General features: G+C 41.8%; 1 protein-coding gene across 2 annotated transcripts; it reads left to right on the forward strand.

Annotated features, from left to right (window-relative positions):
* Positions 1-1,927: 1,927 nt before the first annotated feature.
* On the forward strand, positions 1,928-15,355 carry ivns1abpa (influenza virus NS1A binding protein a). 2 transcript variants are annotated; one of them, XM_083940465.1, is made up of 15 exons: positions 1,928-2,080; positions 6,251-6,539; positions 6,757-6,890; positions 7,505-7,674; positions 7,778-7,853; positions 8,312-8,485; positions 9,584-9,709; positions 11,265-11,378; positions 11,913-12,054; positions 12,285-12,509; positions 12,796-12,917; positions 13,200-13,326; positions 13,427-13,558; positions 13,850-14,023; positions 14,159-15,355. In XM_083940465.1, the coding sequence occupies exons 3-15, from the start codon at positions 6,780-6,782 to the stop codon at positions 14,419-14,421; spliced, it is 1,956 nt and encodes a 651-aa protein (XP_083796591.1). In that variant the 5' UTR covers positions 1,928-2,080; positions 6,251-6,539; positions 6,757-6,779; the 3' UTR covers positions 14,422-15,355. The 2 variants fall into 2 exon arrangements, with proteins under 2 accessions (XP_083796591.1, XP_083796592.1); XM_083940466.1 differs by lacking the exon at positions 1,928-2,080 and adding an exon at positions 5,722-5,787.
* The last annotated feature ends 557 nt before the right edge of the window (positions 15,356-15,912 follow it).

Raw genomic sequence — 15,912 nt, forward strand, 5'->3', positions numbered from 1 at the left:
TGGTCATATGACCAGCTGCCTGCTTTCTTGGACTGTCTGCATGGGGGCTCTCCTAGAAAGATAGAGATAGGGGTGATGCAGGTGACCATTCCTGGAAACCAGCCATTGATTTTCTTGCCTATGAGCCTGCAATAACATCTTTCACCTTGTCAGGAATGTCACCACCATATGGATGGAAGCACAGGGTGTTGTGATAATAATACCAGCACAATAGCAGTTATGAAGTGTGTTGATAAACCTAATCTCGTTGACTGGACCCCTGGCTTTGGTTGTTAACACTGGGGCTTTCAACACAATGGTCAGTGTGCTTTTAAGGCTGTGTTTAAATGCTCTTGTTCTGCCGTCACCTTGTTACATTTGGTGCCAGGATTTCTTAAACAGCTTCACATGCAGAGAAATATGCCCACACACACACTCCCCATGCAGGTACAAAGGCTGACACATTGGTCCTGAAGCAATTCTTATCCTCTAATCTAATTATTGATGTACTGAGATACTAAGCTCCATTCAGTCAAGGCGGGTGAATGGGTTCTCGTGACGTGTGTGCGGTAGTGGAGAGGGCTGAGCCTGGATGTTCCCGCTTAATGGACATCAAACAACTTACGCTAGTGTACTGTCATGACTCACAGACATGTAGAGGGGAATATGAAAAATGGCATGTAAATGTGGAAAAGTCACAGCGTTAATTGAATGGCTCAAACATTCATACAATATATAAAAGAGAGATCTTTACACAGACATGACATTTAAAAAGACAGAGTGGACTTACCTCAGCATGCATCTACCTTGCTGAAGTGTCCTTTTTGTTGCTTACCTGCTTGATCTCTATCGAGGGCGAAGTTGGATATTCGTACATTTAGTGAAGTCATTTACTGTACACAAGTACAAGTTTGAGGCACTCCACTACAGGTGATAAAACTGCTGATATCAGTTATCTTTATTTCTTTTTTCATTTCCTAATTGATTTAATTTAAATGTTCTTTTATATTTCCTTGTTTTCGTCTTCAACTGGTCTGAGCGCATGAGAATCCTTAAAGTTGCAGTCTCAGGGTTTTGAAACTATACTCTACTTTTAGCCTGCAGGTGATACTTTTTATTGATACATTTACTGCCAATAGGCTTCTTGTCTGAATGCAGCACTAGCACTTGGACTATTATGCAAAGTGGACTGTTTTTCCGCAACTGATTGAAGGAAATTAAGCCATTGGTGATCGCTAAGAGTTAATATATATATATATATATATATATATAGAGAGAGAGAGAGAGAGAGAGATCGTCAAAAACAGTTCAAAGGCTATTAGATGATAGAGTTCTATATATGATGTATTGTAAAGTATATTCACTGAAGTAGAACAGTTTAAAGGAACCTTCACAGTAGCAAGCCACTTCTCAAAAACATTTAGCAAAAAAAGGCTTTACAGTTTGTTTACTGTCCCAGTAAATAATCATTTGGCACACCGATGATGGATTATGGTTTGCCTTAAATATTTTTTATCTAAATCAATCCTAACCTCCATACTTTCAGGCCCAAAAATTTGCAGGAATCATGTTATTAGGGATTAAGGAGTTACTGCACTTATCCTATGCACTTATGCTATGTAGGGCAGTATGGTTGCACTACAAGTTCATAAAACAACATACACACTCACACACACGCACACATATCTATATATTTATGTGTTATATATATACACATAAACAAACATAATGCATTATTGTAGTTATGATGCAGCATTCAGTTATTATTTCTTAACCCTAAATTGCCTATGAGCCACTGAGGATTTCATCACTTTCAGAGCAGCATAGTAGATGGTAGCAGGCGTAGCACCGCCCATCGTTGTTACGTCAGGGGGGGCGTAACGGTGGTACGGCTTTTTTTGTCGGGAGCGCGCTTTCCTGTCAGCAGCGGGTCATTCTGTCAGAGCGAGTGAGACCGGAGAGGACGCGCATCTGCTACAGAGAGACAGACACACCAGCGACCAACACCAGCCCAACGAGCCGAGCCTGCGCGAACCCTGAACCAACCAACTCTGTATTCGCATTAAATATGTCTAATATCGTTTGCTGTCAAACGCCTCAGGTAAGATGTTTTCTAGAGGAAATGCTTCTCTCTGACGTCTTATAACGTTGCTGTTAAAAAGAAACCGTTAAATCTGTCGTTGGGTCTGTCTTTCTGTTTTATTTCAGCTTAATTTACAAAGAAATCCTAAGCTGTGGATGGATGTATTAAGCGCTTGACATGAATGGTAGCTGCTGTCTTTGGTCAGACTGGGTGGAAACTGCTGGAAACGTTACTGGCGCGCGGACAATGTCGCACGCAGCTAAGCTAGCGTTGAATGACGCGGGCGTTTGGCACATATAGGTCCAGCTAACGACGTGGTGAAGCTAACCAGTTAACGGACACGGGAAAACCACCGTTACTATTCGCCATGGTTTAATTTAATAAATTGAGCCGGTGTGGGCGGCTGTCTCATGGCTTCTCATCTCCGTTAAGCAGCAGGTTGTGTAGCTATAAAGCTAACACGCAGTAGCTTCAGAGCTTCTCCATCTCTCTTCTGCGTGACTCCACGTTACCTCGCCTGTGAGCTAACGTTTAACGTGTTTCTGCAATGTCAAAGTCTATTAAATGAACCTGTTTGTGGTGGAGGGAATCATGTTAGACTAGCTGGCCCTGGTAACGTTACAGTAGTTTCTCCACTAGAGGAGGTGGAGGCAGGAAGATGAATGGCATTGCTTTGCAGCGAATAGACAAACATGGGGGACATACCGGGCAGCCAAATGAAGACTTTACCCACTGGGGGGTTGGCAGGGTGGGGTGACGAAGCATGGGTACACAGTGTCCTCTTTTCACCCTAAATGTAAGAGCCTTATTGTCGGACTTTATGGGTCGGGGACCATTCTTGACACAATATCGATGCGCCACTGTTTCTGTCGACGTTTAGCGTTGTGTGCTGTACTGTATCGATTATCTAGTAAAAGGAAATTGTCTAGCCGGTTCTTAACGTTTCCGATTTCCTAATGCGCTTAAGTGTGGCAGGTTGCCTTGTGCCATGGTAGTATTTGACCTACTGTGCGTTTAATCCGGTTCTGAAGCTGGAAACGACGTCGAAATTAACACATTACATACCGTAGATTAGTGATTTTATGAAAAGGGTGACTTTTTTTTAGCAGGCTCTATATGGCGTATCTAATAGATGATTAATCAAACATCCCTGCTCATGCTTAGACATATACTCCCTTTTGTGGTACTGACATGTGTTGCTCTTGTATTTAAATGTTTGTGTTTTTTGATTTCTCAAAACACATTTGACAACTTCCTCATTTTCATTTTTCTGTTTAGAGCCTGTTGTTGCATTTGAGGTATTATAGTATTTCAGTGCTGGTAGTGCAACGGTCAATTCTTAGGTTTATAGATCCAGTACAATGTTCACTGCCCCTCCATTTTTTTGGATAGATAAAAATCTAAAGATCTTCAGAACTTAAGTTTCCCTCATTCAAGATTTGTTAAATGTAAGCAGTAAGTTTCCACATAGTAAATTGTGTGAAATATCCAGTAGTGCCTCTCTTCGCCACTGGAGGGGTGTCTAAAGATCATTGATTGTTCAGTGGTCGGCCTGCACGTTTGTGACTGACTAATCAGGAGGAAAATGGAGTGAGAAAATACATTCAGGGCTACCCCCTTCAAGCATAAGCTGAAATATCCACATTTAAAGCTCCCTGTGTCTGCCTGGCATTTTTGTCTATACACTGACCTGTTATTTCCCCATTATGTAGTATAGTTTTGCGACATGAATTTTTTTCCACATAAATGACCAAAAAGTCAACCATTTCTTTAGAAGGCAATGATTTAAAACATAGTTTGCATTTATCAGCCAAATATAGCAGTTTTCAAGTAGCCAGATATCATTGACATTTGCTGGTTCCCCGAGTGGCTTTGGTGTAAGGTTGTTTACAGAAGATTATTATTATTATTAAATCACAGCTGTAGCAAGGGGCCTGGTAGAGTGTTTAGATGGAGAAATGGGGGGGCGCGTGTGGACCTAAATGTGTGGAGGAGTTGAGCTTTTGAGCCTTCACGAGGAGTCTTCTGCCAGATGTTGCATAACGACTCAAAACTGGGTCAGTGTTCCCTCCATCCACACACAGGATAAATTATAGCTTTCCATGCTCTTCAGTACAATACAAAAAGGCCTTATTCTAGCAAGTGTGATTGTGCTTGAGCATTTACCCGTAAAACACTCTGGCACATTTCCAAGCAATCTTAGTTTTACACCTCCACCTTTCACACGTTTTTGCCAAGCAGTCGTGCAGCATGAGATGTACATGTGCTCAGTGTGTTTTTAACTTTCACGCTGCACATGATTAGCATCTTTCTAGGTGGAAAATTCTCAAGACAGAACTCATCTGACAGTGACTGATAAAAGTAACTTGCATTATTTGACAACAAAGCAAAGCTTTTTGCATTGTGCTGTTTAAGTGTCATCAAAAGGATAAAGAAAAAAAACAGTTTTCTTTATCCTTTTGATGACACTTAAACAGCACAATGAGAGACAAATGTTACAGAAAAATATTATTTCATTAAAAATAATATGATAAGATGCTGTTCAGATATGGCCTTGGGTTTTCAAAATGTTTTTATACCTTCCCTTTAAATCATCTGACTGGATAAAATGGACAAATGAACATTAGCATACAAAGAGCGTACTGTTTGTCTGCCCCAATATCAGTCCGGCTCTCTTCTAAATTGTCTGTATCATGCTAGAAGCAGCTGAAGTCGACCCAATGATTGTGCACAGTGCAACCAGACCTGAAATAGTTCTAGATAAAGCTCCTGCAAGGTTAATGAATACTTTGCTCCGTACAGAGATAGCCAAACTCTTCCTAGAGTCAGCATTTCTTTGAGTAGAGGCCTTCCTTGATCAGTTACATGGATTTTAGGCTTCATCGTTGACACTTGATGTAAGTTCTGCACACAAACCAGATAATTTTACGTAATATTATTGCACAATGATTCACATGCTGTTACTGAATGTGCCACTGACGGCAGATAGTCACAAGTACATTATGCGCAGCAGTTAAGTAAATCACAGCTTTTTCTAATGAGTTGGAATTGCATGCGAGTTGGATACAGAACACTTACACATGCTAGGCTCCTGAAAGCCTTGTCACATGGAGTGTGGATATAATTTCAGACTCTGGGCAGCTGCTGTGGTCTGTCTTGTCCTTTCTCCCCATTTGGTATAGTGATAAAACTGTAATTTATTTCCTGACTGCAGATGGCTTAGTGGTGAAGTGGTTAGGCATGGAATAACGTCAGTTGTTAATTTCTGCCTGTGAACATCTGATTTTTGAGCTCTGTTTTTCATTTGACTCATTTTGGGCTTCTAGAGACTTTATAGCTAACCCTTAAATACATAATTAAATATATTTTATATGGAAAGGTATGGGTTGCTGTCTATTGGAGGTGACATGCAAGTGTGTGTGGGGCTTGTGGGCCAGGGTTACATGGTATTTGGAGAACTGATGGCCAACCACAATTCATAGCAAAAGATAAGACCTCACCAATTGACTGGCTGTGTGGAAACTCTTGTCACAAATGGTCCCCTATTGCATTTTCCTTATAGGCCAGTGCTTGAATAAAAGGGTCCCTATAGGGAGGAGTCAGTCAGAGTGGCTTGTCACATAAGATATAGTTGGAGTGGCCTCGCTTCAGAGACAGTGGAGACAGAGCTCAAGGCATGAAAAGGATTATACGGTCTTGCTCAGCCTGGTGAGACGCATCAGCAGGTGGGGAGATTTAAAGCACTATATGGAGGGTGTTGTAAGGGAGGACTGCCAGAGGCATGGGCTTTAAGTTTTATTTATATCCACATTCAATAGTATTGAAAGTATAGGGGGGGGAGAGTATATCTACAGTTAGATTTGAACTTTTTTTTTACAATTTACTATTTTTGTATTTAAGTTTGACAACCTTTTGGTTTAAAGCATATTGGGATAAAATACTGATCTACAGTTTCCCTCCTGAATAAAATGAGGTAACGTGATCAGATAATCTATTCTTGACTGTTGTATGCATGTGCGGAATATGGAAACATTATGTACTCTGGATGTCTCAACTGCTATCCTGTGTGCAAGGTTGCCTTGATGTACCATGTGAAACTGACTCATGGTAGCATTGCAAGGGTGCCAAGAATAGGCTGTCTCCACTTATTAAAATACTCATGTCTTATTTTTTCTCTTTTTCTTCTAGGTTATAATGTATGACCAACACAGAATAAGTACAACTCTATAGCCAACGGGATACCGAGGACTTGATTACAGTCGCTTCAAGCCTGATAGTTTGTCCGTGCGGCTGCTCCCCCTCTCCCTTCTGCTCACGCCCGTTTAGTCAACTGGCATTTCTTCTAACAATTTCCGATCCCTCTCCTCGGGTGAAGAAGACTTGAGTTCCACTGTGACTTCAGTCTGCTTTACCTATTGCCCACCTTCGGTTCTACTCAGCAGTGGTGCTTCCCTGGATTTGCTTTATTCTCTATTAGGTAAGGCCATGCCTAATACATAGGACAGATTATAATACACAATGCACATTACAGGCACCTAATCCTAATCCTCTCTCGGGTCATCAATTAGTAAAGTCAGCTATTACAATATTGCTCCGTTTAAGGCATGTTGGACAGAGTGCAGAAGACAAGTATGCTGGGTGTTCTTGCTTAACTTGGCAAACATACATTTTTCCCCCTTATCTTTCCTCTGCAGGCATACCTTCAAAACTCACCAAGATGATTCCAAACGGTTATTTGATCTTTGAGGATGAGAGTTTCCTGGATTCCACTGTGGCCAAAATGAATGCTCTAAGAAAGAGTGGTCAGTTCTGCGATGTTAGACTGCAGGTATGGTTAATACAAACACACATGCTCACACACTTTTTTTTTTTTAGAGAAGCCAGAGTCCTTTAACGGATAAAATTACATTTTTGATTGAATGAAAAACTGTTTGAGATGCAAAAGATGTTTCTACAATCAGTGGTGCTAAATGCATTTGTGTGTATGTAGTTTATAAACACAGCATATTTCACTGGGTCTGAGTGATGAATGCTATTTATTGTGTTCAGCTTTGTGAGAGTCAAATGTAAGTCATGCCAAGTTTAGAAACAAGAAAGAGAATTGAGTATTTACTTCGTTTCCTGTTATGTTTCTGTTGCTCTCATATCTCAATTGTGAGAACTTGTTCCCACCATTTGTATGTACAAACCTCTGAGTGGCTTGTACAGCCAATCAGGGATTCCCATTTAAATATTGCCATTGAGGAGCAAAGGAATCAAATGGCTTGGATTTCTTTTAACTTGATCATGTCGCTGTTTATGACAAACATTCTCTCAATCAATATTGGGTTTATTTCTTTTGTTTCCTTTAACCCTCAAACACTAATGTGTTTGGTAGCGGTTGTTTCCCTTGAACAACATCAAAGACATCCTAATTGTCTTTCTTCTCATTTTCTTTTCAAGGTGTGTGGCCATGAGCTGATGGCTCACCGTGCTGTTCTTGCTTGCTGCAGTCCCTACCTGTTTGAGATCTTTAATAGTGATATTGAGCCTCACGGCGTCTCACATGTTACTTTTGAGGACTTGGACCCAGAGGCTGTGGAGATCTTGCTCAATTACGCCTATACTGCCCAGTAAGGAGCACTTTGACATTTTGCCTCTGACCTTATCACAGCAAAATTCTCAGCTTTTGAAAAATGATTGACTTCTACTTTTTCTCTTCTGTGTGTAACACAGGCTAAAGGCAGACAAGGAACTGGTTAAGGAAGTTTACTCTGCAGCCAAAAGGTTCAAGATGGAGCGAGTTAAACAGGTTTGTTATGTGACGACACAGATGCTTTTCTGAAAAATTCAGAATTTTTTTTATGAGAAGCGCTCGGAGTGAAAAAATGCGGAGCGGTCTGAAAAAAAGATGCTGGTGCTGTGTAGATACTCAAGGCCTTTACACAATTCCCTCTGCAATAAAGCAATTGTAGGCACATTCAGGAGGGCACATTTTACTCCTTTAAACCTTGAATAAGGCAGTACATACCATATCCACTTCTTCTGTTTTTACCTTCAACAATAAAAGCCCTAGACTGCCTAACAGTTGAGTTGATCTGACAGGCAAGCATTTTAATGTCATATTTGTCATGTCCCTGGTGTGTAGAAGCCTTAACCTTTTACTTTTTAACCGCATCTAATACAATGCTACAATTTCGGTCATGATTTTTACAGGTTACAAAGAAATTAATGTTTCATTAACTTTAACATATTTCACTCACTTCTCAGATTTGTGGCGACTACCTGCTGTCTAAAATGGATTCCAACAGCGCCATCTCTTTTCGTAACTTTGCCAGCTCTATGGGAGATGCCAGAGTTTTGGCCAAGGTGGACGCCTTCATCCAGGACCATCTACTGGAAGTGTCTGAACAGGAAGACTTTCTCAAACTTCCCCGCCTCAAGGTAGTAGCTAGTATTCTTTGATCATGAGGCTACAAGGCAACCCAATTTCAAAGTTGTAATTATAGTCCTCCTTGACTCCTGCACTAAAACTAGCCACACTTTAACTGAGTAACACACACTGGATTAAGCTTTGTATTTTTACCTTTCTGACTTTGAAATGAGATTAACGATGCTTAGAGTATGAAGGTGCTCCTCTTATAGATTTTCCCACTGATAAAGCCTGCTGAGAATGTATTTAGGGTAGGGGTCACTGGGGAAATTACACTACATACTTTACAAGTTAACTATGGTTCAAGGTGTATATGTTGGATAAATCAAATCAAGTTGTTTGGTTGGAATACAAATATGCATTGCTGTTGCTGCTGGCCTTCATTGCGTTTTACCCTGATTTTAGGATTGTACATTGGCTGGGAGTAGTGTTAAAATGATTAGTTGATGGTCAGAGTCAATTACTTTTTGATTATGAAATACTTCGGTTAATTACAGCTTCTCAAATGTGAGGATTTGCTTTGAGCTTGTTACACTTAACATTCTCTTTGGACACTTTAAATCCTAGATGGTACACAATTTGGTTTCCTGGAACCTTAGCTGGGAGTTGTACATCTAAAGGGTAATGGTTTAATTATCCTGAAGTGACCCTCAAACATGACCTGTATTGATCATTTTGAGTAACATTTATGACTGGCAACTAATTGGCTAAATGCTTCTGTCCTACTTGGTTCACTTGGCGACAAAGAAAGTGATTTAAGGCAGAGATTTAGATAAACAACCTGGACCTACAACATTTCTGTTTGGACACATGAAACATTTTTCTTGATTAATCCAAACATGTCTTAGATTTTGGCACCAGGAAGTATCTGGTTTAGTTAGTGATGTGGGTGGTTCCTAGCAACCTAATATGATAAGGTGAATCCTACCACTATGGCAAAATGAAGGGATTTAATCACATGTACCTAAGTCTAATGAAAATTAATAATCAGTTAATATGTTCAAGTTTTCCACTTAAAAATAAGGGTCATGGTATTCATTTCTTCAGTTAAGCAGTCATTTTATTCCTGCAAATCTAACTCTTGTTTCATCCCCTTTGTGTGTTTACAGTTAGAAGTAATGCTAGAAGACAACCTGACTCTACCCAGCAATGGCAAGCTCTACTCAAAGGTACTCAGCTGGGTGCAGCGGAGCCTTTGGGAGAATGGAGACCAACTGGAACGACTGATGGAGGAGGTCAGTACAAGGGCGTGAAGTCTCAACTTTCTGACTGATCTTCATTCCCACCCTGCCCCTTCCCCCCCCCCACTGACTCCTGTTTTTGACGTTAAGAAGTCATTAAGGGGGCTGAAGTAGATATGGCATGCCATTGTCATGCTGCTATGTCAGGATTCTTCTTTTTTTCCTCTGATTTATTGAGGTTTTTGCAGTAAGAAACTCTGTACCCCTGAACCATACTACAAATTAGAGGTGAGCCGAAAAGAGCTGCTGTTCGTTCTTGTTTTTTGTTTCCACTGTTTTTTTTGGTATGTGTTTTGGTTTACAAGTCTGAGAAAACTCGTTGTGCTACTCAAGTAAAAAAAAATCCTTCTAACAGGAGCTACTTTGGATGCAGATCTACTTGTTTTCTACATTGCACCTCATCTAAGTATTACAGGGCTCTTCTCTGAAACACAAAAACACGGTTCTCAAAGGTGTGACCCATGATTCTGTCTCACTGCCACTTTACTATCTGAACAGGTGCGTGTTTGTTGCTCCAGCACTAACAGACCCTCCTCCCCGTTGATTTATCTCTCCTGTAGGTTTATTAGCAGCAGCAGGAGACCAGACTGAAGAGCCAGGACTGAGCCACCAGGGTAATGAGTCAGAGAAAAGAGAGGGAGGAGACAATCACTACTGCCTCTTTGCAGCCAAGCAACACTGTGGTCCCATCTGTCCATGCCACATATACAGAGGCATCCCATTTCCCCATTTACCAGAATACATTGCTCTCAAACCTTAAGCAATAAGTACATCTAACAGGCACATTCAAGATTTACTTTAATTGGGCATTGGACAGAAAACAGCATTGAACATTTGCATAGTGATTTGCTCAGTACAAATATTGTATTGGGCTACACATGAATGATTAACCAACCAGGTGAAATAATACAGTATTTATCAGCAACGTTTCACAATATTTTAAGAGCCTTTCCTTCATTTTCTAAAATGACTTCAGATGGTCAACTCTGACTTCAACACATATTCTTATTGTATTATTTTGTTAAGCCTCAATGTGTTTTTGCCTTTATTTCTTGGATTTAATATTTTAATAGGTACCGTTTAAGATTAGCTTGATAGTTATTACAACCACACTACTGCCTTTAGTCATCTGGATGTGGCTGCCACCACAATGACCAGCTAGAGGACCGGTTTCCAAGCAGCAGCGGTGGAAAGAGGGCTGCATACAGCCCCTCCTCCTCCTTCTCTTCATTCTTCACAGAAGATCTTTCCAGATGCAGCCTCTCATTCTTCACCTGCTCCCTCTTTTTTTAGATGCAAATTAAGGAGCATCACTGTCGGATACCTTCTTGAGCTCAAACATGCAGTAGCAGCGTGTCTTTTTTAAAGGAAGCTTTCCATCCAAGCGACTGAAGATCCAGGTCTTCTTCCCTTCCCCCTCTTCCTCTTCACAGCACTGCCCCCCTCTTCTTCCTCCTCCTCCCTCCCTCCTTTCCCCTTATGCTGGGGTTTTCAGTGTGTTGCCATGGAGACAGCCACATGGGTGTGTTGTTTCCTGTTTGTCTTTCAGGTGCAAACCCTGTACTACTCACCTGACCATAAGCTGGTGGAAGGAGGAGGGCTGGTGATTGATGGGCACAGTGAGGTGTTTGGTGGCGAGGAGGACCACCTTCAGTTTGTGCAGGTACTCAACAGCTTGTGCCTGGCTTTACTGTAATGAAGTGTCTACCACATTTTGCTTGGCAGTGTGTAGTGTTATTGTACAGCTTGTGTCTGGCCATGCATAAAAATACTACACAGCCTGTGCCTGGCAAGGAAAGTTATGGCTCATTTAATACCACAATGTAAAGACTGTCAGTAGATTGGCAAGTAATGTGCTAAGATGCCTCCCTGGAAATGCTGTTGAGAGCATATGTTAAAACCACACTTGGATTTTAAAGAATCTCAACCAGCTGAACTTGGGCTGTCCTAGCTTCTTAGCCTCTATTTTGAGTTATGACCGACCTGTGTGCTGTTAGATCCTGATTGTAGTGTGGTCTGAGACTAGTTTGCAGTGCTGTTGTTGGCCTAAGATGGAATGAGATTTACAAAGAATAAAAGCGTCGTCATTAGACCAGCTCGATCAAAGCGTAGTTTGGGGTATGATTACCTGGTGTTGTGGCCACTGGTGGGCCTGTGGTGCAAGCTTGGCTTCTGTAGCTGCACTGTGCTCTTGCAGAAGAAACCAGTACGAGAGAGCACCCAGAGACAGATGAGCTGCAGCTCTTCAGGAAGCCTGTCGCCCTCCAACCAAGCAGCAAATGCCCCGAAACTGGCCGGTAGGAGAGAGTGGAAGTACATCGCCTCTGAGAAGACCACAAGTAAGTGTGCGCATGAACTAAATGTGATTTGCCACAGTAATCACTTTTAAAATGTATTTAGTACACGTCTCATAGATGCTGCACAATAAGTGCAAGATTAAAGTTAAGTCTGTTGGCTCCAAGACCTCAAAGCTAAACAACTTGAAAGGACATAGCACCTGAATCCTGAGCTTAATATCAAAACTTTTTTCCCCTCAAGTGGCTCTAACAATCTTTATTCTTACCTTCAGACAACACCTACCTGTGTCTGGCTGTGCTGGACAGTGTATTGTGTGTGATCTTCTTGCACGGTCGCAGCAGCCCTCAGACCTCTCCCTCTGCCACCCCCTGCCTGATGAAGAGCCTCAGCTTCGAGGCCCAGCCCGAGGAGCTGGAGGAACAGCCACTCTCACCCATGCATTATGCTCGCTCTGGCTTAGGTGCCGCAGCCCTGAATGGAAGACTCATCGCAGCAGGTTAGCACTTAAGAGTTAGAAAGAAAGTGAGAGTAGCGTATTATATCATGTGAATTGAATCTGAACTGCAAGGTTGGGATACATGGGAAGCTACATGCTTCTCTCTTGGCTTAATTTCAGACTAAGACCATTGGAGCGCCCTGTTTCTTTCTGTAGCATGTACCACCAATGTCTGTAAAACATCTGGACATAAGTGTTATAAGTACTTGTGTTAAATATGGATGTTGAGTTAAAGTTGGACCACAGAGCTCCTATGTAACCGTTATGCATCTTGACATTGCTGTAGGAGGCTACAACAGAGAAGAGTGTCTGAGGACTGTTGAGTGTTATGACCCCAAGGAGGACCGCTGGACCTTCATCGCTCCCATGCGGACTCCAAGGGCTCGATTCCAGATGGCTGTGCTCATGGTACAGTTTAATATTCATCTTTAATCTCAGATTTATTGACCCTACAATAAAGGGACATTTTGAATGTTAGGCAAAGAGTGCACCTACCATCCAGTGTCTCAATCGTATTGTGCAAATACTTGCTTGCTTCCATACTGTCCAAATAGTTGGGTTTCTAAGCTTTTGTTAGCTTCATGTCAGTAGGTCCTTGCAGTTCAAAATGTATAAAATGTAACCAAAATGTAAGTGTCTGTAAAGCGATGTATCATCATCGAAGGTTTTGTCCATTTCCACCTCTCGCAGGGTCAGCTCTACGTGATTGGAGGTTCAAACGGACATTCTGACGAGCTGAGTTGTGGGGAGACATATGATCCACGTGCTGATGAATGGGCTCAAGTGCCAGAGCTGAGGACAAACCGCTGCAATGCAGGTCAGTCTCTCCTGCAAAGATTTATTGGCAGATTTCTTTAAGTAGCCTCTCTGTTACTGCTATTTTGCCTTCAGCTCATTCCTGTCCTCTCTGTTTAAAGGTGTTTGTTCATTGAACAACAAACTCTACGTTGTGGGCGGATCGGATCCCTGCGGGCAGAAGGGCCTGAAGAACTGTGATGCTTTTGACCCTGTGATCAAAACCTGGCTCAACTGTGCCTCCCTTAACATCAGTACGTGTCCACACAATCCACATAATCCCGAACTTTCCCTTTTTAACATGTTCAACTTGGCCTACAAAGCTAAATTCTATCTTTTTCAGTGGGCTAACGTATGTCTGTCTTTCCTACAAAGCTTAAATGATTGCCTTTGGGAAATTCAATTATTGGAGCAAAGAGTTAATTATGTTTAAGTATAAGATTGAAAGTAGGATAACAATTCCCCAGAACAGCTTATGCTCTTGTGATATTTGCTACCTGAGGGGAAATGGAAAAGTTGCATTCATTAAGCAAATTTGTTTTCAGGGCGGCACCAGGCGGCAGTGTGTGAGTTGGAAGGCTTCATGTACGTGATTGGAGGGGCGGAGTCGTGGAACTGCTTGAACACTGTGGAACGCTACAACCCTGAGAACAACACCTGGACTCTGATAGCACCCATGAATGTGGCTCGTAGGGGGGCTGCCGTTGCTGTCCATGCAGGTAAGCCCACAACCACAGACGGGGGTGAGAACTACTGGAATCAGCAGCTGTTTTTAGAACAACTTCTTTCGTGTTAAATTTGGGTGATCTGTTTTTTGTCATTATGCTGATAGCAATGTCTCTCACCCTGTTCAGGCAAACTGTTTGTTGTTGGCGGCTTTGATGGCTCCCACGCGCTTCGCTGTGTGGAGGTGTACGACCCAGCCCGCAATGAGTGGAGAATGCTTGGTAGCATGACATCTTCCCGCAGCAATGCGGGTGTTGCCATGCTGGGAGAAAGCATCTACGCTGTGGGCGGCTTCGATGGAAATGAGTTTCTCAACACAATGGAGGTGTACAACATCGAGACAGACGAGTGGAACGACTGCACCAAGGCTCTGTCTCCCCTCTCCGACTGAAGGGAGGGGAGACAGCGCAGTGGGAGGAGGAAGGGGGGGTCGGGTAGTTTCACAGTGCTTCACCTTTTTCCAAACTAACAGGCTTAGTGATGTAATCGTGTTTCGTGATGTTCTGTATGAGCGGATATTTGTCGGGTGGGTGTTTTCGGGATGAGGGGTCTTCAGTGAAGACTGGCTTATATTTGGCGGGTGGGGAGTAGGGGTGGGGTGGGGTTGTTGCCCAAAGCAACATGACGCCTTTGCATATTGCATACAATGTTTTTCGTGCTGTATATATTTTATTTCCTCCTCATTTTTTGTCATATGCCAACATTTAATACACATTTAGTGCTTTTCTTTTTCTCTTATAGTTGAAAGGTTTGTCACTTTAAGGGTTTTCAGATGAGCTAGCGGTTATTGGTCACTTGGTATGTGGCAGTATGGAGTGGTGACAATTGACTGAAAGTTTTATTTAAGAGTATTTCTGTTGCAGAAATGTCATTTATCACTTATTTAAAGCTCAGTGGTTTGAAGCCTTACTCATAGTGCAAGTTGACAAACACCTCATGGCGTTTTTTCTGTCATTTTAAACAAGCTGGATTGCTTTTTGAATCTTAAAATGATGGCCTTTTTTATATTTTTTATACACTGCTGATTTACTGATAAAATAAAAAGTAGTAGCAGACAGCTTAAAGTCAACGAATCTAACCAGTGCCAGTTTTAATACTTATTTTGTGCACACACACCACACATGCACAACCATGCTTCTGCTAACCAAACTTTTGTTATTGTGATTTAACTAATTGATGTATGTAGAGATGCAGTTTACTGAAAATCCTTTTTTTTTCTTTAGTGTTTTAAAGTGTCAGGCATTGGCAGATTCTTCTGGAAGGAATGTTAGGAGAAAATGATCACATTTGTAACATTTCTTAATTAATAAATCATTTAAATCTGATTTTGTCTCCAGACTACTTTATGAATGTTTGTCATTTAGTGATGGACACTAACTTGGCCATACTATTAATATCTATAAGTTTGTACCTCTTACCTCTAGAAGTAAATATCAAAGAGTTGTCTTGCAATTGTATTGTAGGCTTCAGCTTTTAAAGTCATAGATCAGCAGCTGAACCAGGGGCTTCGAGCCTGGACTCAGTTTACAACAGCTGATTTGACTCTAAATTTAGACTTTACTGCTGCCTCATCTTCCTGTGCTGTTCTACTCTAACTCTTGAGTAATTTCGGTTTCCTGGCGACTGCTGTCTAAGCTTTCAGTGCCACTAATTCCCTAAGGGACTATCGCACTAAGCCAAGTTTTTTTTCTTTTTTTCCCCCTGGTCCTTAAGTGTCTTTATGAGAGATTATACTAAGCTGGCTAACAGACATCCGAACGGAAGGGATGACAAGTCAATCTGGGCTGTGGGAGTGTTGAGCGGTGACCAGCTGCATCTGCATCACCTCCAGACATCACCCACTGCCAGACTGTTCATTACATCCCAATCCTGCACTCATTCA

Source organism: Echiichthys vipera (assembly GCF_963691815.1).
Source record: "Echiichthys vipera genome assembly, chromosome: 3".
Taxonomy (NCBI): domain Eukaryota; kingdom Metazoa; phylum Chordata; class Actinopteri; order Perciformes; family Trachinidae; genus Echiichthys; species Echiichthys vipera.

Bases quoted from the DNA above. Each gene is read 5' to 3' on its own strand.
- ivns1abpa (XM_083940465.1), top strand. From the start codon at position 6,780: ATGATTCCAAACGGTTATTTGATCTTTGAGGATGAGAGTTTCCTGGAT. The intron at 7,675-7,777 runs GTAAGGAGCACT...TGTGTAACACAG, and splicing joins AATTACGCCTATACTGCCCA to GCTAAAGGCAGACAAGGAAC. The intron at 14,024-14,158 runs GTAAGCCCACAA...CACCCTGTTCAG, and splicing joins TGCCGTTGCTGTCCATGCAG to GCAAACTGTTTGTTGTTGGC.